The sequence below is a fragment of the Ylistrum balloti genome, unplaced genomic scaffold (genome assembly GCF_031769215.1).
Source record: "Ylistrum balloti isolate Yb309-2 unplaced genomic scaffold, AGI_CSIRO_Ybal_v1 Utg371146, whole genome shotgun sequence".
NCBI classification, from domain to species: domain Eukaryota; kingdom Metazoa; phylum Mollusca; class Bivalvia; order Pectinida; family Pectinidae; genus Ylistrum; species Ylistrum balloti.
In genome coordinates, this window is record NW_026782628.1 from 304412 (window position 1) to 328118 (window position 23707).

The 23707-nt window shown below is 35.6% G+C and overlaps 2 protein-coding genes across 2 annotated transcripts; one reads left to right on the forward strand and one right to left on the reverse strand.

The window, feature by feature from the left end:
- Positions 1-740: 740 nt before the first annotated feature.
- Positions 741-10154, reverse strand: LOC132561097 (uncharacterized). Its single transcript, XM_060225827.1, has 3 exons — positions 10013-10154; positions 6414-6518; positions 741-1564 (listed from the first exon to the last, which is right to left on the reverse strand). Exons 1-3 carry the CDS (start codon positions 10152-10154, stop codon positions 741-743), a joined length of 1071 nt encoding a protein of 356 aa, XP_060081810.1.
- Positions 10155-11239: 1085 nt separating this feature from the next.
- On the forward strand, positions 11240-12031 carry LOC132561098 (uncharacterized). Its single transcript, XM_060225828.1, has one exon. It carries the CDS (start codon positions 11240-11242, stop codon positions 12029-12031), a length of 792 nt encoding a protein of 263 aa, XP_060081811.1.
- Positions 12032-23707: the final 11676 nt, after the last annotated feature.

Here is a 23707-nt window from a genome sequence, read left to right on the forward strand (position 1 = left end):
GAAAAAGAAAACATTCATCACTTCAATTTTCATGTCTAAATTAGCTATATTACAGAGAAGAATTCAATTCCTGTAGGTATTTCTTAATTGTACAAAACGTTCGACTCTAACGTATTGCGAAATAATATGTTTGGAATAAGAAGTAGTAACACGGGTTGAGAGGCGAGAAACTTAAGCAGACCGTTACAGTTGCCATAACAAATTTAAATTAACACCGTTTTAATTAGATTCGTCTCAATATAATTGCGGGCACTACATAAATATTTAGGGCCTATTTTAGTTGCCTGCTGTCATTGGTGCTTCTCTGCAGATGTTAAGATATTCAGAATCATTCCCATTAACGTAAAATGCATAAATCATATTCTTCATGTCACCGTACAAATCAAAAGTAAGAGAGTGTTTATGTCAATAATGAGAGTACACAATGGATCTCGCCTTCTAGCACACGTTAGTCACGATAGGGAAATAATTAATAACAAGTAAAAAAAAACAGATAAATTAAAAGATGGGAAGTGCATTACTCACTATTTGTCGCAAAGATTCAATAATGGATATTTTTCAAAATATCAGTTGTATATGTCTCATGTACATATAGGCTTATGGACAATCTCAGTAATGTAAGCACAAGTAAGGCTTCCCTCTACATGGAACTGATAATTATTGCATTTACAAAGCTACCTGAAGGTACACAAATATGACTTCATGGAACGCTGACAATGACATTGATGTTGAACGCACTCTTATGTTAAAACCCGCAAACATTCATTAACTTTTGATCGCGTCGTGGAAAAGACATTCTCGAAGTCAGCATTAGATAACTGAAAGTAATTTGAGGGCATTTGGTCCCAGATTTGTATCGCTTCTTGACATAATTGTTGGGAGGACAAACCCAGTTTTTTGCGGAAAGATTCCAAGCAGGAAGTGATGCCGTTGTAAGGAACATCACAAGCCACAGATCTTTTTCTCACAACTGTTACAAGGGTATTACTGAGACACGATATGAGTGATTTTTCAACGGTTTTACCTTTGCATGAAAACGACTTCCAAATCTTGTAATGGTCACGTGTGAGGCTGAAAGAATTTTCAAAGAAATTCTTATACAATTCACAGGAATAATGAAACGAGGGGCTGTGACATTCAGTGAAGAACTCTATCTGTCCTTGTGGACTTACACACCATGCAGGGATGGGACCATCCCCATCACCTCCTGTCAGAGGAGTACAGAAACAGTCCGATTCCGGAGCCTCGCCGAACTTGGCCAGTGTCTGACATGACATCCAGCAATGAACGTTAGGTTTACAGGTCTCGCAATTACACTTATGTTTATTGTTCGTCTTTTTTCTGATATCAGTGCTGGACATACAATACATCCTCTCATAACGTGACTCTGGAGTGACTGGAAATATCTTCAGACACGCCACAGCATTCGCTCTTGTTTCGTCACAGTCTGAAGAAGACACGAACTTCTCAGGTGAACGACTAGGAGACGGCACAATGGCCTTGTCTGTTACATAACTTGTAACAATGCCTGTGTAGTTCGTTGGTACCATAGTGGATCCCTGCCCTGAAAATGATAAAAAGGAAGAGACTGAAAAGAACGAAATTGTCAGAAAAAACTATCAGATTAATTAGTAATAACGTTTTCTAGTCTGTGTCAAGGATTTCTCATGGTTTAGATTGAAAACACTACTGCCTGTATAACATGCCTACACGGTGATCGAGTCGCATGTCCAGTGGTTTCTATCAATTTTCCTTATGTCTCTTAAACACATGAAACAAGAGAATAAAGATTCGTTTACAAAATTCGACGACCTGTCGCGATAAAGCACTACATTAGAGATAAGAAGTTTGTTAACGAAAGAAACGAAAGAAAAGATCCTCGGTAAAAAAGAGAATATACTTAGATGTCACAGAGTATACGGTAACAAAACCTAGGTAATATAAATGAACATTCGTAAAGTATGGTGAAAAGGCCAGTACAACTGCAATTGGTGTTTTAGTATCGAATTCTAAGGTGTTAATTTCACTTGCGTGTCTTTTGTGCCATCCTTTATGGAGTCCATTCTTCGATTTACAATTCAGTTGTTACTCGTATGTTGATCCATAGCTTACGAGGCAAAAAGGAAATTAAGATTGACGGTGGATTAACTTATATATACAGCGCAGCTTAAAATAGATAAAGTTGCCGAGGTTTCGCTCTTCTGTGCTTCACAAGTGATCAAGGGGTTGAATTGTGGAACGCAATAAGTGGATAAAAAGTAAGAAACTTTAATAAATTATGTGAAACGCATTACGAACAATGAATAGGGGCGGCGTTTATTTCCTTATTGTCATAACTGATGTTGAATAATCACTTTAAAAGATTGGGTGTTTATTGTAAGACCGTTTCATTTACTATCCATCAAGCGATGCTGTTACACTGCACAGACTGTAAGTTTTACTAGCAAAACTTAACACCTCCCAATCTGATGACTACCAAGGCTAAGAGTATCGCATGTCCTTTAGAAAGTATGGCTCACAGGAATTCAAACAGCTCCTTTTTGTTATACAGTGAATATGTTCTGCATTCTCTGAAAATAATTGTACAAACGTTACATAAGTGTCAGAGATAGTACAAAAGACACACGGTTTAAAACATCTTTAAATAATTTAGAGTTAGATATAGTAGAGCCAAATAATGAACTAAACTTCACACGACTGTTTCGTTCTTCTAGGACTCGTCAGTGATGCTAAGGGCCTGAAGTTTGAAGCCTAGGGGGCGACAGAGGAAAACCTAAAATGACCGAAAGAAAAGTCGGGGAAATGCGGCAGCCCTGTAATTAAATAAACGTCATAATTTTCATATATAACACAATTTGAGAACAGCATCAAGTACATATGTATATTCTGAACCGTGTCACTACCCGAATGAATTAATATGGCCTCCCTATACAGAACCCGCCAGCGATGGCGCCGCTCATTGTGTTGAATTTCAGTTGGCGACGAAAGAAAACGAAAAGGGCCGATGTTAAATGTTAAATGTTAAAACACAGACGGGGAGCTGCAGCAACATCAAAGTCAAATATACATGGTTATTCTGAATCATTATCATTGATCATCTACTGTAACCATGAAAGCTCTCCTGGATGTGGAAGTATCAAGCATTGAAGTAGTAAGAGAAGAGCGCAATGTTGAAAATACACTGTGACATTATATTAAATCAACATTTTTACATTTTATAAATCAGGTTTGGAAGGTGGTTAAATGCCGACTCACAATTCGTTATGGTTCGATGATTTTGTGTCATTAACAAGACGTTGTGGTCATGTATCGATCTCTAGAAACGGTGTTAGTAACTTTTTTGACCGCCATTGGCTGGGACCACAGCATTAAAACGCCGGCGCCGGTGGTTTTTGTCGACGCCGTAATTGTCTTTAGTAGCATCCCGGATGTGCTCCATTGTTTTCAGATCAGCGAATTTTGTAGGCCAGTCCGAAACATGTTGATTATTCTGCTGTAAGAACGCCCATGTCATGTGACTGGGATTATTCTATTATAAGAACTCCTCTGCCATGTGACTGTTAAGGAATGTTGCATTATCATGTTATAAAATTGACCCAGCTCCTTGACGCTGTAAAAACAAAAAGCTTACGGTTGCTAAGATAACTGCCAATAGCAATGACTAATCTGGTTCGATTTCAATCCGTTATGCCCCACCAGATCATTACACTACCCCACCAAATCTGTCACGCTGGGCTACGCAGCAGTCTGCGAAACGTTCCTCCCGACGTTGCCACACTCGCTGACTCCCATCATTGTACAAATTGTTCCATCGCAATAATAACCATCTTCAATGAGGCTACGGCTGCAGTAGGAAAGATATCCGAAGATGCTGCAGCAGTGCCAGACCCAAATCGTCTTATAGTTACACCCAAATCGTCTTATAGTTTCTTCCAACCCGTCTTTTAGTTACACACAAATCGTCTTATAGTTACCCCCAAATCGTCTTATAGTTACACCCAAATTGTCTTATAGGTACACCCAAACCATCCTATAGTTACACCCAAATCGTCTTATAGTTACACCCAAATCGTCTTATAGGTACACCCAAACCATCCTATAGTTACACCCAACCCGTCTGAAAGTTACACCCAAATCGTCTTATAGTTACACCCAACCCGTCTGAAAGTTTTACCCAAATCGTCTTATAGTTACACCCAACCCGTCTGAAAGTTTTACCCAAATCGTCTTATAGTTACACCAAACCGTCTTATAGTATCACCCAAATCGTCTTATAGTTTCTTCCAACCCGTCTTTTAGTTACACACAAATCGTCTTATAGTTACCCCCAAATCGTCTTATAGTTACAATAATTGTCTTATAGGTATACCCACACCATCCTATAGTTACACCCAACCCGTCTGAAAGTCTATGAGACAACTTTTGAATTTCAGACCACACTGATTTCAATATAGATGTAGCTATTAACCCAGAAATTCCTACAAAACACATTGGTAACTGAAAGATATCTGTAAAATGAACAAACGTTTTGTGTACGGCGAGGGAACTTGATCACATTTTTATAAGTAAGTATAAGCATATACCAACAGTTCAACAGTTAGCTATTGTAAAAACTTACATCAAGAAATGCAGTTTAATGAGAAAAGAGGGATCTTGGCGCCCCGCCATTGTTTGGTCTTTATTTTCTCTTTGAAAGTTGGATCTTTTCCCGTCTTTTCTCTTCTCTTCTCTGTTTATGCTTTTAATGATGAGACATTTGAACATTACTTTGCAGAAATTGCGAAATCCAAAAATGGAAGCCATTTTGTTTCTTCTGATCAGTTTCAAAATCAAATGAGAACAAGGAGAGACCAAAGGAAACCTGCATATGGAATTTGAGAGATATCTATTCAGTACTTCTTAAGAAATAGGAATAACAGTCTTTTCTAGGATAATTCCAAGATGGCAGCCTGTCGACCATTGTGTTTTTCTGGTAAATTTCCTAAACAACACAACTAGGGGCCAAGAGGAAGTTATACATGAAAGTTAAGAAAAAATATACAGTTCTTCTAAAGAAATAGTGGTGAAAAACTTTTGAAGTCGAAATCCAAACACCTGTTGTATGATCTTCTGTTCTCAAAGATTGTGAAGACGCTGATACGTACAATTTGATCGTCCGTTCTCAGATTGTAAAGACGTTGATACGTACAATTTTATCGTCCAAATGTATTTTCAGATTGTGAAGACGTTGAAATACTTACAATATGATTTGTCGTATTCAAACAGTGAAGACGCTTATACATAAAGTTTGATCGTACAAAACACGTACTCAGATTGTGAAGACGTTGATACATACAATATAATCGTCATGTACAGTTCAAGATTGTGAAAAAACTTTGATACATGCAATATGATCGCCCGTATTTTCTCAGATCTTTTCCCTTCTTTTCTCTTCTCTTCTCTGTTTTGTGAAGACATTTGAACATACATTCAATATCCAAAAATCGTCCGTATCAAATCAAAGGAAACCTGCATATGTGAAGATCGTTGAGTACGTTAAGAAATGAATAACAGTCGTCTAGGTAATTCATGGCAAATTGTGTTGACATTAAACAACACAACTAGGGGCCAAGAGGAAGTTATACATGAAAGTTAAGAAAAAATATACAGTTCTTCTAAAGAAATAGTGGTGAAAAACTTTTGAAGTCGAAATCCAAGATGGCCACCTGTTGTATGATCTTCTGTTCTCAGATTGTGAAGACGCTGATACGTACAATTTGATCGTCCGTTCTCAGATTGTAAAGACGTTGATACGTACAATTTTATCGTCCGTACTCAGATTGTGAAGACGTTGATACATACAATATGATTTCTCGTATTCAAACAGTGAAGACGCTTATACATAAAGTTTGATCGTCCGTACTCAGATTGTGAAGACGTTGATACATACAATATAATCGGCTGTACTCAGATTGTGAAGACGTTGATACATTCAATATGATCGTCCGTACTCAGATTGTGAAGACGTTGATACGTACAGTATGATCGTCCGTACTCAAATTGTGTTGACATTGATACATACAGTATAATCATCTGTACTCAGATTGTGAAGACGTTGATACGTACAGTATAATCGTCCGTACTCAGATTGTGAAGACGTTGATACGTACAGTATGATCGTCCGTACTCAAATTGTGTTGACATTGATACATACAGTATGATCGTCTGTACTCAGATTGTGAAGACGTTGATACATACAGTATGATCGTCCGTACTCAGATTGTGAAGACATTGATACATACAGTATGATCGTCTGTACTCAGATTGTGAAGACTCTGATACATACAGTAAGATCGTCCGTACTCAGACTGAAAAGACATTGATACATACAGTATGCTCGTCCGTACTCAGACTGTGAAGACGATGATACTTACAATATGATTTCTCGTACTCAGACTGTGCCGACGTAGGGAATATGTTGATATCTCCGACCGCTCGAATTATACCGCCTTTAGCGTATACTTCGGTAGTGGCAAATCCTGGAAAAAAAATATGATTCTAGTTAAAAACAACTTGTAACTAAATCGTTTTCTGTGTACCAATGACCGTATTACACTATTTTTCAACAGATGTATAAAATTTCAAAAGGTAATTAAAATAAAGTATTCAAAATTGAAAATACAGCAGGAGTTATAACCAATAGCGCGGAGTTATTGTGCTCGGCTTGAAGTTTATCGCGGGAAGATTTCAACCTACACACATGTCTGTGCGGAATCGGTTCGTTTGTGAAGAAGGACTTGTTTGTAAGAACAAAATTATTAAAAAATGTTATTTTCGGTCATTACCGAACAATCAATATAATGATTAATGTGTACAGCTGATACAACCAGCAGCGTGAGAACAAAAGTAAATTTCACAGCTATACTTGTATCAGGCTCCAAAAGGAGATTTATTGATAAAATGTCATTACCAAAACGATCATTACCGAAACGCGGGATTTCCCAGTAAATACTTAATATAATGTATATATAGAAAGTATTTTGCTTTTATTAATATTTATCTATTTATTTATTTTGGGAGGAGGACTGTTATCTTAACATGAAAGACCCCAGTTACATGAGATAACGGTGGTGAAAAGTAGAAAACGACGTGTACTTAATGGTTCTTGAAACGTCTCGTTTCTTTTATACGAACGTGTGGAATATACAAGTTACACTGAGGATGACTTTTTAATGCCTGAAAGCGAATTAGATGTCAATGACGTTAAGTCACGTGAACTCTTATGCATATTGATTTGTTTGAAAAATCCTTTGAATTATTAAAGTGGTGTTTTTATGTGTTGTTTTTCCTATGAAACGTGTGTCAGAAATTAATTGTAAGCTTTGACGGAAATATTTCCGTGCTGGTATGCCTAAGCGCTTCATTCGGTTTGCAAATTGGGTTTTCTTTGATACCAGCATGAAAGTAGAACTATTCCTAATAAACCGTAAATTAAGTGATACCAAGAAAATACTAAGGTAACTAATTCATTAAAAAAACATTTTGGTGTGACACAAACGCGTCTCACCAAAATCACAGACTGTGATAATAGAAAATTAGTCTGATTACCGTCTTCCGAATTCTAGACAAGGGCGAATGAATATTCTGCTGAAAGTTGTTTGTCAAGAGTTAAATACAGCACGAGCTGGACCACACTGTGACCTTGACCTTGTTAGATACATGTCTGGACCTCCACTATCATGTCTCTCCTTCTTTAACTATTTTTTATTTCACTGTCACCGGTAAGGGGTCCGATAAGGTACACTTCCACTCAACAATACCCATTATAAACTCGATACGGTTTGTTTCCGTTCCATTTGATACTTTACGGGTGTCATGTAGAGTTCATTGCTTAAGTTCATAAAAGAACAGTGATCATGATCTCATCGCGCCAGTAGCGGTGCACAAGAAACACAATGATATGTATAACAAGCAATGGAGAATTTCATATAGTTGCGTGTCTCATTCAAGAAGATTAATACTGTACATGTCTGACTGTAGATATAATGGTGTAAACTGAACATAGTTTTAGCTTACCACAGAACAATGAACAGCTTTACAATTGATTCTGCTTCGTCATTACATATTGCCCATTCTAATTGCGCATTATTACCTTCTTGTGTAATTTCTTTAACCAAACCATACCATATTGAGGGAATGTTATGTTTACATTGCGAGTCTTGCGACAAATATAAAGCATGTTTATATCGAGAGACTGGCGACAAATGTAAAGTATGTGCGATAAATGTTGTAAAACACGTTTACATTGAGAGACTAGCGACAAATGTTTTTAAACACGTTTACATTGAGAGACCGGCGACAAATATAAAGCATGTTTACATTGAGAGACTTCCGACAAATATAAAGCATGTTTACATTGAGAGACTTCCGACAAATATAAAGCATGTTTACATTGAGAGACTTCCGACAAATATAAAGCATGTTTACAGTGAGAGACTGGCGACAAATGTTTTTAAACATGTTTACATTGAGAGATTGGCGACAAATGTTGTAAGGTATGTTTACATTAGGAGATTGGCGACAAATGTCGTAAAGTATGTTTTTATTGAGAGATTAGCGACAAATGTCGTAAAGTATGTTTACATTGATATATTGGCGACAAATGTAAAGCATGTTTACATTGAGAGACTTCCGACAAATATAAAGCATGCTTACATTGAGAGACTGGCGACAAATGTTTTTAAACATGTTTACATTAGGAGATTGGCGACAAATGTCGTAAAGTATGTTTTTGTTGAGAGATTGGCGACAGATGTAAAGTATATTTACATTGATATATTGGCGACAAATGTTATGTTTACTTTGAGAAATTGGAGATAAATATTGTAGATCCTGTTTTCATTATTAGATTTGCGACAAATGTTGTAGAACACGTTTCCATTGAACGATATGCGACAGATGTTGCAAAACATGTTTGCATTGAGCGATTGGTGACACATATTGTAAAACATGTAATTGTCAATGCATAAAAGCACCATTTTAATAATTCCTCAGTACACCTCACAGGTTTCAAAATTAATGCCCTTGCATCATTGACGAGCCAGAAGGACGAAACAGCTGTATGACGCAGTTTAATTATTTGTATCTAATTTTAAACTTGTATTAAAGGGTGTTATTTTCACATTCATTGAGAGATCGGCAGAGATTTTCGTGACAATTTTTATATGGTTTGTTCATATTGATAAGAGATTTAAGCAAAGAAGACCCAATCGGATAACAAATGAACACAAAGAATGCAAGAATCAATCAAACTTGGGCAAAGTACGTAAATCTCGGAATAAAGAAATCAATATTTTGACATTTGACTTAAAACGATATGGATTTTTAACAGATGTTAGGAACAATGATAATGACCGTATCTTATTTACATGAATTGCCGTATGTCAATGTTCGTCATTATAACATGTTATGTATACTTTACACATACCACACCTCATATAGGACATGTAAAAGTAGCTCCATACATAAAGAATGTACTGTAATACTAGATACCACCGACATATAATATCTATGTTATCTTTAATCCGTCAAGCAATTGTAATTAAAAGTCATAGAGCTTGAAATGACAGCGGTATATGTGCACGTCAATGTCTAGGGATATCAATTGACTAGATTTTCTGTATTAATTTATGTGGTGCGTCTTCATGCATCTGGCGCATCTGCTCTTACTGCTATTCTCGTATTCTCTTGCTACTGTCTGACTACATATATACATTTATGGATTAAAATGGCAACCGAAATTACACGACACAATTACAGAACACTATGTATCCATGTTACATTTAATTTTTCTGATTCACACATTCAATGTTGATTTATAGTCTATATCCAAGTTACATCGCCTATTATCTCTCGCTGGGATTGTTACAGATAGGGTGTTCCTTGAGCAGGGTTAAGTATTGCAAACGATCAATATTTCATGTACAGATACGTTATATGATCTTAATTACAATAATGAATACATTTCACTTACCTGGATTGGAGAAAAATATCAAATATGAGACTATGAAGTAAACACTAACTTCCATCGTTGTGCACTGATCGTCCGCTACGCTAGTAATGTCAGACACGCTGGATAGACACAGTTTGGAGCTACACCAGAGCAAACGAGACATGCCTTCAACAGTCAATCATACGAGGGTGGGGCATATGTAATGCTATCCGCTGTCCAAGGACACGACCTTGTAACACGACCAAACAATGTTCAAAATGAGTGAAAAAGACGAGTCCTGGTTTTGGTAATCAAATACATATGTTGATATCATAAAGTACAATCAGTCCTTCAAGTTTTCCTGTAGTCACTTAATCAATGGATGTATTATTTACGTCATCAAAATACTTTGTCAATACAAGACTGTCTTGTGGAAGTTTTCATGCAGGCAAGGTGATAGCGATGGAGGTAGATGTTGTATTTGCATACATGATAATAGCGAAAAATAAATCGGATAAGCCGAGTGTATGTGGTAGGAGTTGGAGGAAGACGACATTCCTTTGGCTAACGAAATAACCAACCTATGCATGGATCTGTCAAAATTCAATTTAAAATGAAATAGCGAACCTTATTACATAAGGATGTATTAGATTTGCGGAATTCTGATCTGTCTGTTGTGGAGTGGCTTGTCACAAGTAACAAAGGGATTGTCCCAAAACAAAACAAAAACTAGTCACCAAGTAATTATAAGTTTGTGAGATTGCCACAGAAGTAAAATCTAGTTACCGAGTTATTAGAAGTTTGTGAGGTAAATACACTAGGTAATTTAATTACTGCAGAGGTAAAATCTAGTCACCCTAGTAATGATAAGTTTGTGAGGTGAATACCCAAGCTAATTTAATTGCTAATTTCAAAAGACGTGGCGGAGTGTTCCATGCTGGTTCCCAGTACATGGTAAAGAACATCTACCGAGACAACCTAATGACGATGCTGTGTTCGAAACTGTCCTGCAACCATCAACACTACCTACGACATTCCTTTGAAAGGCAGGGAAAAGTTCAGGAGATCATGAACACCATACAGAAGGGGTGTAGAGGAACTCTACTCCATACTGGCCATCTGCGATGAAGAAGTCGCCAAAGTACAGACACATTGTCAGGCAGCTGAGAGGCAACTTCAAAGCTATCATCCTGCAAGACATTTCTCTACCACTCCTGAAGCCAGCTTAAATCTAACAACATCTTTAACATATCTCGTCTTGGAATATGAATGGCACCAAACCAACAACGGCGACAGTCCCTCCTATTTGATTACAACAGACATAACCTCCGCATCCTAGCCTTCGCCACCACCAGCAACCTCAGACCCTCAGCAGCAGCTGATACACTATGCTGTGACGCGACGTTCTACACATGCCTTAAAATGTTCAAGCAACTGCACAAGATTCATGCCATGACCAACAACCAGATGTACCCGCTTGTATTCGCTCTTCTACAAGGGAAATCAGAAGTGATCTACACCAGACTCCTGGAGAATCTAAACTCCATGATAGAGGAGCAACAGCTACTACTCAACCCGACTACAGTTTTTCTAGACTTCGAGTTTGCTGCTCATAATCCCGCCAAAGCCGTCTTCCCCGGAGTTACCGTCAAAGGTTGCTTCTTTGACTTCACACGGTGCATTTGGAGAAAGACTCGACAACTAGGACTCCGGACCTACTACAGACAGGACGAAGATATCTATAGATTAATTCGCTGTACTGCTGTACTCCGTCTCTTTCCTCAGCATCATGTAGAATACTACTGGTTCAATGCACTAGATGACCTGAAGGACGTCGACCTACCTGTGGACACCACAGCGTTCATCAACTGTGTAAACACCAAATGGATGGAAGGCGTCAGACCGGTTTGGAGCCACTTCGACAATGACGGACCTAGAACAACCAACATCTTAGAAGGGTGGAACAGCAAACTCAAGAAGAGAATCCCCCACGTTCATCCTAACATTTTCATCTTCATTCGAGTAATGATGGAAATTCAGACTACAAATGACGTCACATGAATTCAGCTTGCTGCAGAAGGACGCATTGAATGGATGCTTGATTCAACTCAGCTCCGAAACAATGAGATTGACCACAACAATTATGGCGACAAGGCAACCTTTTAACTCCACATAGAATAAATTAGTGCTGTTGGGAAAAGACATCAAAATTTATTAAAATGAACATTGAGTATCCCTTAACTTGTTGACATGTTGCGATTTGTATTTTAATAAGTATTACTTTTGAAATATCTATGTAAAACATTTATGGAATAGCATGTTCTTGTAGTTTAATTATATTTCATGTAATTATGTGTATGTTCTTGTCTATCGAGTCACTTTGTATCGTACATGGAATTATGTACTAGATCTACGTTAATAGTGCTTGCGGACGAGAAGTTCGAAATACTTTCTTTGTAATGAAGACATAGTGTAGGTCATGGATTGTATCGGGAATGTGTTAAAATTGTGATTGAAAAAATTGAAATCTAATATATCCAAATTAAATTCTATAGTTGTAGTGATATTACTTAAATACCTATATTTATGTATCACACACTAGAAAAAAGTACAGAGTTTTATGCAAAGTAGTTGAGAGATTATTGGTTTTGAGAATATAAAATCTAATATTATCTAATTTAACTTTTATATTTGTATTCCTCGACACATTCACCTGCATTACATGTATTTACCTGGATTTCTAATAGATTATTTAAGTTCATAATTATCTCTGTGTTTTCTTTGTAATTACCTTCTTATATAAACCGATCCTGTTTCTCCCAAGATTTTGTTACCTGGATTTTCAGTTTTGGGACACAAGGTTAAACCAAAATATACTTTAAGTGTTATAAGACATTACGCAATACTTAGTGTAGCGATTCGTGGTGAAAAATATGAATAGTTGTTAGTACATGTATGTCTAATACGAATACATACATGTACTTGACGTTCCTATAAAACCATTCAGTATTGAAAAAATATGAAACTGATTGAGATTTGGAGTTAGTGCAACTCTCCATTTGGGTTTTGACCGTCCTGTATACTCCAGGGTTTACGCTTACTATCGTTCTCTTCGAAAATGATCGTAACCCATGGAGTAACGCAGATAGGTATTGACATTTAATTTTGTTCAAAATTTGATCTTCCTCTGTCAACCCTTGACATTGTATATCGAAGACATCAATTAGTTAAAAACTCTCTAAACAAAACTAAATCACAAATAAGGAAATAACCTAAGCATCATCGCATTTCGAAAATGGTCTAGATTAGCAATCGATTGTGCAGCGTACTTGACAAAGAATACAGCAATCCGGAAAGATAGGCAGACATTTGCTGTAGTGGAACCTTTCTCCAAAAAACGTTATGTGTGCATGCCTTCTGAGGATAAATAGCGTATTTTGGATGTAAGATACAACAATTATAAAATTGACACAGGCAAACCTGTGATGTCGAGTGAGTCCAAAGAAACACAAACCTGTACTCCACACGCAGCCCAAAAACAAGGGGTTCTTGGTTGCACCTAGCTTGCGCCCCAACCTGGAAAAATACAGAAATTAACCTAGCACATATTTTAGCACAAAACAAACATATAAACTGTGAATATATATCTATGTTATTGTAGTAACTGTAATCAGTAGATAAGTAGGAAATGTTGCCCGTCTGCAGTACAAATAAGCCAGCAATTAATCAAATAATAAATAGATATAGCAAAAGTGCTCGAACATTATATCTTACACGTATTCGATCATACATTAACCCCTTAATTCTCAGGAATTTTTAAATGACACTAAGGAAAATCTGTCATTTTGCTTCAACATGAATTTTCACCTTTTTCCAGTCAACTTTTTGGTTAGCAACCTCCATTTATTTAGAAACATGGGAATACTAGCTTTCCAAATCTTTTGACGAAAAATCATGTTTACGAACAATGACGTTACCATAGCAACAAGTGTTTTAAACATTTGAAAAAATAGCAAGTATTTATCATCAGAAATTGTTCCGACGATGGAAGTGAATAAAGGTATACATCCAAAATTCATAATATTGTGAACTAGTGGAGTAGGCACCTAAGGATATGTTTTTGCCAGAAATGTACTGATTCATGGTTGTTGCCATGGTTACTAGCTCGTTTTTCAAATACATGTATTTGATGTTGTTGAAATTAGGAAATTACATTTTGGTCTGCCCAAATTTCATTACATAAGAAAATTTTTGTATAACAGAATTAACAGTTTAGTCAACCACCAGAATATAATAGCTAACTGTAAAAAAAAAAATTGTTAGAATTTCACAGCAAAATTATTTCTTTTCGTATTTTAAAAGCAACCTAAATTTAAAAAAGAAAATGAGAAAAAGTTAATGTTGTGTGTAAAAACAATTTATCTCATGAAGCGTTGCATGAAAAGTTACTTATACACATTGTGTAAGTTCTGGTGTATTGGAGAAGTGTCTAAATTACACGCCTTATTGAATATTTATTTTCAGATATCACAACTAAATTAGTTAGAACTATAAAATTGCTTTTTAACGTGTTTATTCTAGATGTGATTTAGTTGTCATGATGACCTATACGTTCAAACTCAGTCATATGAATGTCTAGACATTTTCACTTCACTTGTGGTGTCTGTAAATGAAGGAACACCTGCAAATACCTTTATGACAACACAATCATAATCCAAACTCAAATTAAATAAAACTGTGGTAAAATACGAACAAAAGAAAGGTTTACACGGAGATTACTTAAAAAGTACAAGGAGAATAAGATAAGGTGTTCCGGAAGAGTAAGCGTCATCTGCTTCAACGACAACACCCGTCATGTTAACTTTGATCATTCCAAGTAAGTAATGTCACGTTCTCAAATGAGAACAAGGTATAAAACAACGGAACCAACAGGCAAACTAACGAGTATCAGATACGTCCAGCTTCATATCGCACAAAGAAATAGAACATTACTCAATGAGATCACCATGGCGACCATAAAACGTCCCCATAATTTTCATCAATCTGTATCTTTGAACCCTTGTCTTACGAGTTTGACCGTCTGTTGACAACTTCTTGCACTCAAATCTTGATAATGGGAATAGGCCCTTGAATATCGAATCTACTGTGACATGTACATACCATACGTTTGAGATACAAGAATAATGCTATCAAGAAATAGAAAACTCGTAATAGGGAAATATAAATCATCACGCGTATCATAAAGCTTGGTGTAAAGCTGCCCATGTTGGTTTTGTTGTAGGAAAAGATCGAGATAAGCAGCTGATGTAGAAAAGTCTGTCGTGTCTTTGATTTTCGATTCTGGTGGGTATGTATAATGGACGTGGTCGATAAATTTCTTCTGACTCAAAAACAAGACAGGTTCCGATATCAGCATTTTCTGCTTCATCGACGATATCTGCCTGTAAATCTTGGCTAATCCAAGCAATTAATACCATGTTTTCATTTTTCATCAACCTGCATCATTTAAAACCCTGTGTTACGAATCTGTCATTTTACGACTTCATGCAGGAAAATAATGATAAAAATCAGAGTCGTTTGAATATCAAGCCAACTGCGACGTGTAAATACCATAGGTTAGGGATGCATCATTATTTTGAAATATGTGGACTCCAATGTTGTTTTGTTAAGATATACGTTTATAGTATATTCAGTATATTGTAGTTTTGTATCTGAAGGTGCCATTGCCTCTTCTTTTTAGTACGACAACAATCTAATATGGCTGCCATGACATCATACGTTTAAACTAACAGCCATATATCGAAAGTCGTTGATTGTACAGAGTTCGTGAAATTATATTATATGTTGATACTTTGCATATCTAGCTTTTGTCCGTTACATGCTAATACAAAATATGTCAAATAAAAAAGCTCGCTGTTGGGTCAAAGGTCACAAATATCATGCATTTCTAAATTTTGTTTTTTCAGGCTTTTTAAGGCAAAACTTGTGTCCAGTCCACTTTGTAATCTATGCAACTCAGAAAGAGAATCGATCACTCATCTCCTTTGGGAATGTCAGGAAGTGCAAAACTTTTAACAATCATTTGAAACACTAACAGATTCTTTATTAATACCATTCTCAGTCAACAAACGGTCTTTTATACTTGGAATTAAAAGGAACAATAGCCCTAGCTTTAGAGTTGACAATGAAGTAATTCTTATGATTAAACATTATATATATAAAACAAGATGCCTCCATGCTACTCTCAATATCAACGCTATTGTAAAGATTATACAAAATCACTATTCTGTTCAAAAATATATTTCAAATAGCAAAAACACGTCATACAAACAAAATTTCACAAATAATTGGAAAAAATGGGAAAATCTTATCCAATTGAATATTTAAATAATTATGATACTTTTTATCCTTGACAGTGCTGTCATATCTTTGTTTCACTGTCTTTAGCAAAAAATTTGTTTCAACATCCCATGGACTTCTTATGTCATTCCCCCCTCCCCATCCCCTATCTTCCTATTTCTGTTTTCATCGCTTTGTCTGTTTCTGTAATTGTAGAGAATGATTCAGTGAGAGAGAGCAATCTATGTATAATGTTAATTATTGATATTTCCTCTATGCTATCATTTAGTCTGGCTGTACTATGCTCTCTGTAATCTTTGACAACAAGGGCAGATAACAAAGAATCATCACCAGCTATTCACACCTCAATTATTTACAAAGCTTTTTTTTATGTTTTTTTTTAATGTGAATTACACTTTGTTACAAACAAGCAGAAGTTGCAACATGGAAAGGCTGTTATGTGGGGCGTATCTCGCTACTCCCAATCCATGCTTGCACTTCTGGTTTGGGATTACACTATTGAAAACATATAATTTTGAATAAAGTTTGGGGATTAGGTGTGAATAGATGATGATGAGGCAAAACACTAATAATAATAAACAGCTCTGTTGTTGATCAGTGTATGATGTGATAATGAGGATGAAAGGTTGATGATGAAGTGGTGATGATGATATGATGATTACGATGCTGAATATGTGTTACTGCTGATGATGATATGATAGTGATGATGATGATGATATGGTGATGATCATGATAATGAAGTGATGATGATACGATGATCATGATGATAACTATGTGATGATGATGATGATGATGATGATGATGATGATGATGATGATGATGATGATGATGATGATGATGACAGCAGTTATTGAGTTTGTATTATTATTGGGGCTTGTGAATGAAACACAGTAGTACATTGTATGTGATGTCAGCAAAAAGGAAAGAGTAGGAAATAATGAGTGCATGTTTTGATTGAGTGTAAATGGGTGTAGTGTGATGTGTGCTAGGGTGTATATGTGTATGTGAGTCTAGTATATATCGTGTGTTGCATACCTTTGTAAAATCTTGAAAAACAAAAACAAAAAAAAAAAAAAACAAGCAAAATTTGTTTTTCCTTATTTCTTCCGAAATATCGATGGAGAATGTCATTTCAATTATTTTTTTGTCTTCAATTTTTCTTAAGCATTTACCATTAACGTTGGGCGCCATTCTGAAAATTTTCTTTGGTCTGGCAACAACTTTTAGATATATATCAATTTCATTTAATTGTTATGGGAAAAGTTTCCCCAGATGTCCTCTACCATTTAGTGACAGTTTCAAGTTCATCATAATGACGTTATGGCGTAATATACGATTTTAACATAATTGTTATATCTCATTAACGGCTGAATGTATAGAATTCATCTCTAGTATGGTATGTGAAATAACTAATAAATTACATTTCTTAGGAAACATTTCTTTGTAAAATATCAAATTTCGGTTCTAGGCAAGGGTCAATGTTCGAATCGAAAATTTTATGAAACAAATTTGAGTTAACTTCTACCATGCTCAGAAGCTAGATATTTTAGAATGAATATTTTCAGAAGATTGGCTATCAAGTGTAACGATATAAATGACCTTGATGCACTTTCAAGGTATCAAGATTTAATTATATCAAATTAATTTAATTAGGACTGTCTCAATAAATATTGTCAGTAGCATTCTGTGACAAATTCCTATTGAATGTATTTATCAAATCTGAATCTACAACTCACTGTATTTGATACACTGCGATATAAACTACAGCGCACTAGTGTTAACTCTAGTGCACTATGACGTTAACACCATCCACTAGGAGTTGTTCACTCCTGTGTTTTCCAGTGCGAAGAATGGTCTTAAAATCGGTAATATTTTACAGAAGTAAGATAGAGAGAAGATTGTTGAATTTAGGAGTAAAAAAGTAGGTATAAAACTTTACAGTATCTTGTACGTCATCGATATTATGGATACTATATCAACATTGATTTGTCTACATGTATCAATTATATGAATTTTGGAATTATATACCTAAACATTGAATTTCAACAAGCTTAATTTTCTAAACACATAATTAGGTGGAGTAGCCTTCAGAGCAGAGATTTGGTCATCACAAACGGGCATGAGTACAGTATGATGTAACTAGGGACAGGCAAAACAAAGCAAATAAGTGTCTCTACCAATCCCGGCCTGTAACCTGTTATAAACCATGAAGGTGTGAATATTCCAAATAATCTCAAATTGGTGTAGGATGAGAGGCTCTCTATTTGTCTACTTTTTATATGAAAAATAATGATATTGTTTTAGGAAGACAATAGCAAAATAATTAGTCATTTTCATACCATCCACATATTTCACCTGTATTTAACCTGTTTTGTATGTTACTGTAGATATTATACTAGATATTACAAATTATTATTTAGGGCTTTTCAGGACCTGCAAAACATTGGCACTTAACGTCATTTAATGCTATTAATATAATTGACCCCGTGGACACAGAGAGAGAGCTCATTAGCCCTATGGACAGACAGAGAGAGCTAACTAGCCCTATGGACAGACAGAGAGAGCTCACTAGCCCTATGGACAGACAGAGAGAGCTCACTAGCCCTATGGACAGACAGAGAGAGCTCACTAGCCCTATGGACAGACAGAGAGAGCTCACTAGCCCTATGGACAGACAGAGAGAGCTCACTAGCCCTATGGACAGACAGAGAGAGCTCACTAGCCCTATGGACAGACAGAGAGAGCTCACTAGCCCTATGGACAGACGGCTCACACCATGACGAACAGTATAAGGAGTGGGAATTTTGTACTCGTAACATTATTATTTTTCAACATGTAATAAACATGGCTATTACCGACAAGTAAGTGTACTAAAGTACTAAAGATTAAATATATATATATCAACAGATAACATGTTGTGACGCCACACCATTATATACAGTTACTATGCACCTGAAGATCTTATACAGTGAAAGCGCTAGTGCAAAATGTAACGTCTTTCTTCTTTTGTCAAAAATCATTTATATATATATATAATGGGAGTATGCATGGGTGACAATGATTTTCAAGCAACCACGAAGAGATACAATGGTTTTTGTACTTAGTTGGTAGTTGTTTTCAGCAGACGCCTTAATGTGAGAAAATGTCAAATTTTCAACACATTGTGTTTAAGCAATTACTATGAGATATTAACCGTCACTTTAGTTATATAGGTATTTTAACACAAGCATTGTCGTAGTCTTGTCGCCGATTGCTTTCAGCAAAAGCTTTGATGTGAAAAAAAATCACGACGATATCAGCATACTGAGTGGTATTACAAAAGACATAAAATATGTGGCTATATATACTAAAAGTGCACGGACTTGTTAAACTAATGTAATGAAAATTACAGCTTTATGTAGTATTTTATCATTGCATATTGAGTGTAAAATATAAAACTATTCACATAGACAGGATGCGTTTTTCTGTTATTTTTTTTTATTGATTTTTCCAATTTCTTCCTTTCGTTCACATTTATTCGTAAGTGTTTCCTCGTCACTACAAGTTTGGGCTTTATAATGAACAAGCATGGAACACCTATGTTAATGAATATATGTTTTATAAGCTGGTGTAAGTTGAGTACAAACATTGTTTATATGCACACTAGCCTGATTGTCAAATTTATCGTGTCTCCTAAAGGCCGTAATAGTGGAAGTTAAACTTGATAAATAAATGAATAAATAAAGTCAACTTTATATATTGAAGTGTTATTACTGATCTTTACAAAAATGAATATTTGTTTATTAAAAAAATGTATGATCGACAGCTGAAGTTTGTTGGTTTAGAACACAAAATACCCTAAAGCGCTCGCTGATCTCGCGAATAAACGTTAGTCCCACTAGTCGATGTTACACAAACTTCAGAAAGCCGTCACGAATGAAATTGTACAAAGTACATGTAGACTAGGTGCGTTTACATGTACAGTGTGATATAGTTTACACCATTATGCTTAAAGGTGCAACAAAAGCATGCACAGCATTCAAACATGGTTTTCATCAATTGATCATCTCGTAAAGACTCTTAATATTAATACCTAAGATAGGATACATTTGTTGGGTAAATAGCTTGGCAAAACACTATGTAGTAGCTATCAAGAAGTCATCCTCGATGCCTCAAAATTGCTAACTGTACCCCAAGATCATGTTAAGCAAATTTGAAGGTTCTATGTGGGACACCTTGTGGCCAAGACCAGTTTGATCCTATGATGTACATCAAATGAATCTCGAGTTTAATTTTTCCACGATATGTACCAGGAATGCATGGAACGATAGTTAGCGTAACCCCTGAAGTAGTGAGGATGCTGAGCTGCATTGGTCAGTTGTAATGACCGTTGCCCAAACCTGGCAAGCTGGAACATTTGATACCTATATTTTTGTATGAAAACTGTTTCCAGCTGGAAGTACATTCAAATAGTCTCGACTTTACATCAAGACAAGGAATATGTAATCTGAGAATATCTTATCATAATTGTTATACCCCAAACTGGAAAGGTCAAATATGTTTGCTGACTTTTACGAAAATCTAGAGAACTGAGTAGTTTTTCCAAACTTTTTACTCTTTATTCATGGTTGTCGTTAAGCACTATACAAGAGAGGTAATAAGTTAAAATCCTATCACTTATTTGTGTTTAATGGATTAATACTAAAATTTTCCTCATCATTGTTCAACTTCTTTATCAGATCCTGATATGTTTTGGGGTGATCCTGTTCCTTCAGGTCTTCTGAACTATCCCAACTTGCTTTAAATGTATTTTGTTCCAAATATTCGTAATTTGTTATACTCTCTATAGTTTTGTTGTCATCTAATTTTTTGGCTGCGTGATCAAATGTGTGTGTGTGTGTGTGTGTATGTGTGTGAAGGTGAGTATGGGTGCGTGCGTGCGTGCGTATGCGTGTGTGCGTGCGCATGGGTGTTTTTGGGCATCATACTAAACCGTTTAACTGCATCATCAACGTTCAGGAAATGGGTGATGAATCTTTACATTTTTAATTGCAGACGGCAATATATGGATCTTTGTTTCCTTTTTAAATGTATTCCTAGACTTTTTGATTGTTCGTATTTAGTAGAAAAGGCATTTTAGTCCCTAGAAGATGTTTACGTTCCTCTGGTGTTTTACAATTTGGGTGTTCACCTAGTCTTAGAAAGTTTGGTACTATTAACCGTGCAGTGAATTCTTTTAACAGACACGCCTGTAAACTAGGTGGTATATCTAATTGTACTTTGCCTTATTTTAAATCTCGCCTCAAGGTAATATGTTTTAGATGATCATTACATTACATGTCTTTCTCTTTATCTTACTAATGCTCCACCCATCTTACTAACTGTGTATATGTCTGTATCTGTGATATTTTAATATACCTTTGCTTCCATTGTTATCAATTTTGTAACTGGACCCTCGGGTCTATTGGTTTGAATTGAAATATATATCATATTTGTATCCCCTATTATAAAAGTACAAATATGATAAGACACAGGTTATCACAGAAAAGTCCTTTAAACACTGTACGTTTAAACATAACAGGCACCTGCACTATGTGATATAACAGAACAGTGTTTAGCATGACGAAAAAACATTTATTGCCCTGAATATAATTTCCATAAACCTAGGATATTTTTATCTGAATGATATTCCATTAAATTATCATTCTATCACATATCTCTTTTAGGTTTCTGTTTTATGACATATGCCTTTTACTATATGAAATATCTCCATGAATTAATGATACATCTGTTATGATAGATAAAAAGCATTGCCTAAGAGCGAGCGTGATCATTACTGTGACAAGTAAGCTGTTTTCAGTAAAAAAAAATGTCTTCGTATTTTCTCAGACTAAGGACATCCGTGGAAACGTCAATGTTTGTTAGCTTGATGCTACATCGCGTACAATATATACTCAGTAATCCTAACAGTTACTAACAAAGATATATCTCGGTACGGATTGGGTTACTTGCCTTAGTACAACTATTATCCGTTCTGCACGTCTCTATACTTCTATTCTATACTGTATTTATCATCATGTCTCACAATCTAAATAAGAAATTAGATAATAAGAAAAAGTGTTTTGATCCTCATTGGTTAAAACACATCTCCTAAGGTGTTGGCGTAATGGGTTTCAAATTCTATGGTTGTTTTATTTATTTGAATTAAGTTGAACCTTTTAGCGTTTTCATTTCCACATGAACGCTTGAATGGATACAGGACAGGATAAGATTGGATTAATCGACTGATAAGAAGTTTACAGTCTATGCTGCTTGACGTACCGGAGAGTCAGCTGTCGGAGACTGGTCAAAGTTTGTTGGATTTGTTGAGTTTTATTTTCAGTCACTTTGAATTTACACGTTTACAATACCTTATAGCGCTCACTGTAATGGCAATTAATCAGTAGGATATATATTAGGTCCAACATTGAATATGACGCCGCAAAATTAGATAAAACACCATTACATAAAACACCATTAAATATACCACCATTAGATATAACACCATCAGATATAACACCATCAGATATAATACCATCAGATATACCACCATCAGATATAACACCATTAGATATACCACCATCATATATACCACCATTAGATATACCACCATCAGATATACCACCATCAGATATACCACCATCAGATATACCACCATCAGATATACCACCATTAGATATAACACCATTAGATATACCACCATCAGATATACCACCAACAGTTTTCGTGAGGAATACTACACCATTCCATCTCAAACACCTTTGTCAAAAAGTATTACCCAAGACATTAATCTGATTTCGAGTCTCGTCTGCATTTTACGTTAGAATTGTTGAAGGATTATAAAAGACTTGAAATAAAAACTATTCCAAAATTCACATTTCATCATTTATACCCATGTATATGTAATCATCGTCAATGCGCAATTGTGACATCAGAATTATATAACTATATGGCATCAAGCAATGGCAGATTAGAGCCAAGGTCATTTTGTAACGTAGTTCTTGTAGTAGCTGATGGTGTCCCCAATGAACAACATACGAGAGGACAGTCACATGCCATATAGAGTAATAAGGGCAGAGTGACTTGCCCATGCATACAAATCTCCGACTTAAAAGACAATACATCTGTAAAATAATGAACAACTTGGTAATGTTGTCTTGTACCTGTAAACTACATTTTTACATATATTTCAAATGCTTGGATATATCTTGCTTATACAAACTCAATTCACACAATTAAAAACATAGAACAAACGCAATAGCGGATTCACACTGATATGAAAATATTATAAAAATGTTATCAACCCTTCTATACATTAAATGCTTTGCCACTATGTTTTACTGAATTGATGACATATAT

Coding starts and splice junctions, on each gene's coding strand:
- LOC132561097 (XM_060225827.1), bottom strand. CDS start 10,154: ATGTCTCGTTTGCTCTGGTGTAGCTCCAAACTGTGTCTATCCAGCGTG. Junction 6,519..10,012: donor GATATTTTTCTCCAATCCAG/GTAAGTGAAATG, acceptor TTTTTTTTCCAG/GATTTGCCACTACCGAAGTA. Junction 1,565..6,413: donor TGAGTACGAGAAATCATATT/GTAAGTATCATC, acceptor TATCATTTTCAG/GGCAGGGATCCACTATGGTA.
- LOC132561098 (XM_060225828.1), top strand. CDS start 11,240: ATGGCACCAAACCAACAACGGCGACAGTCCCTCCTATTTGATTACAAC.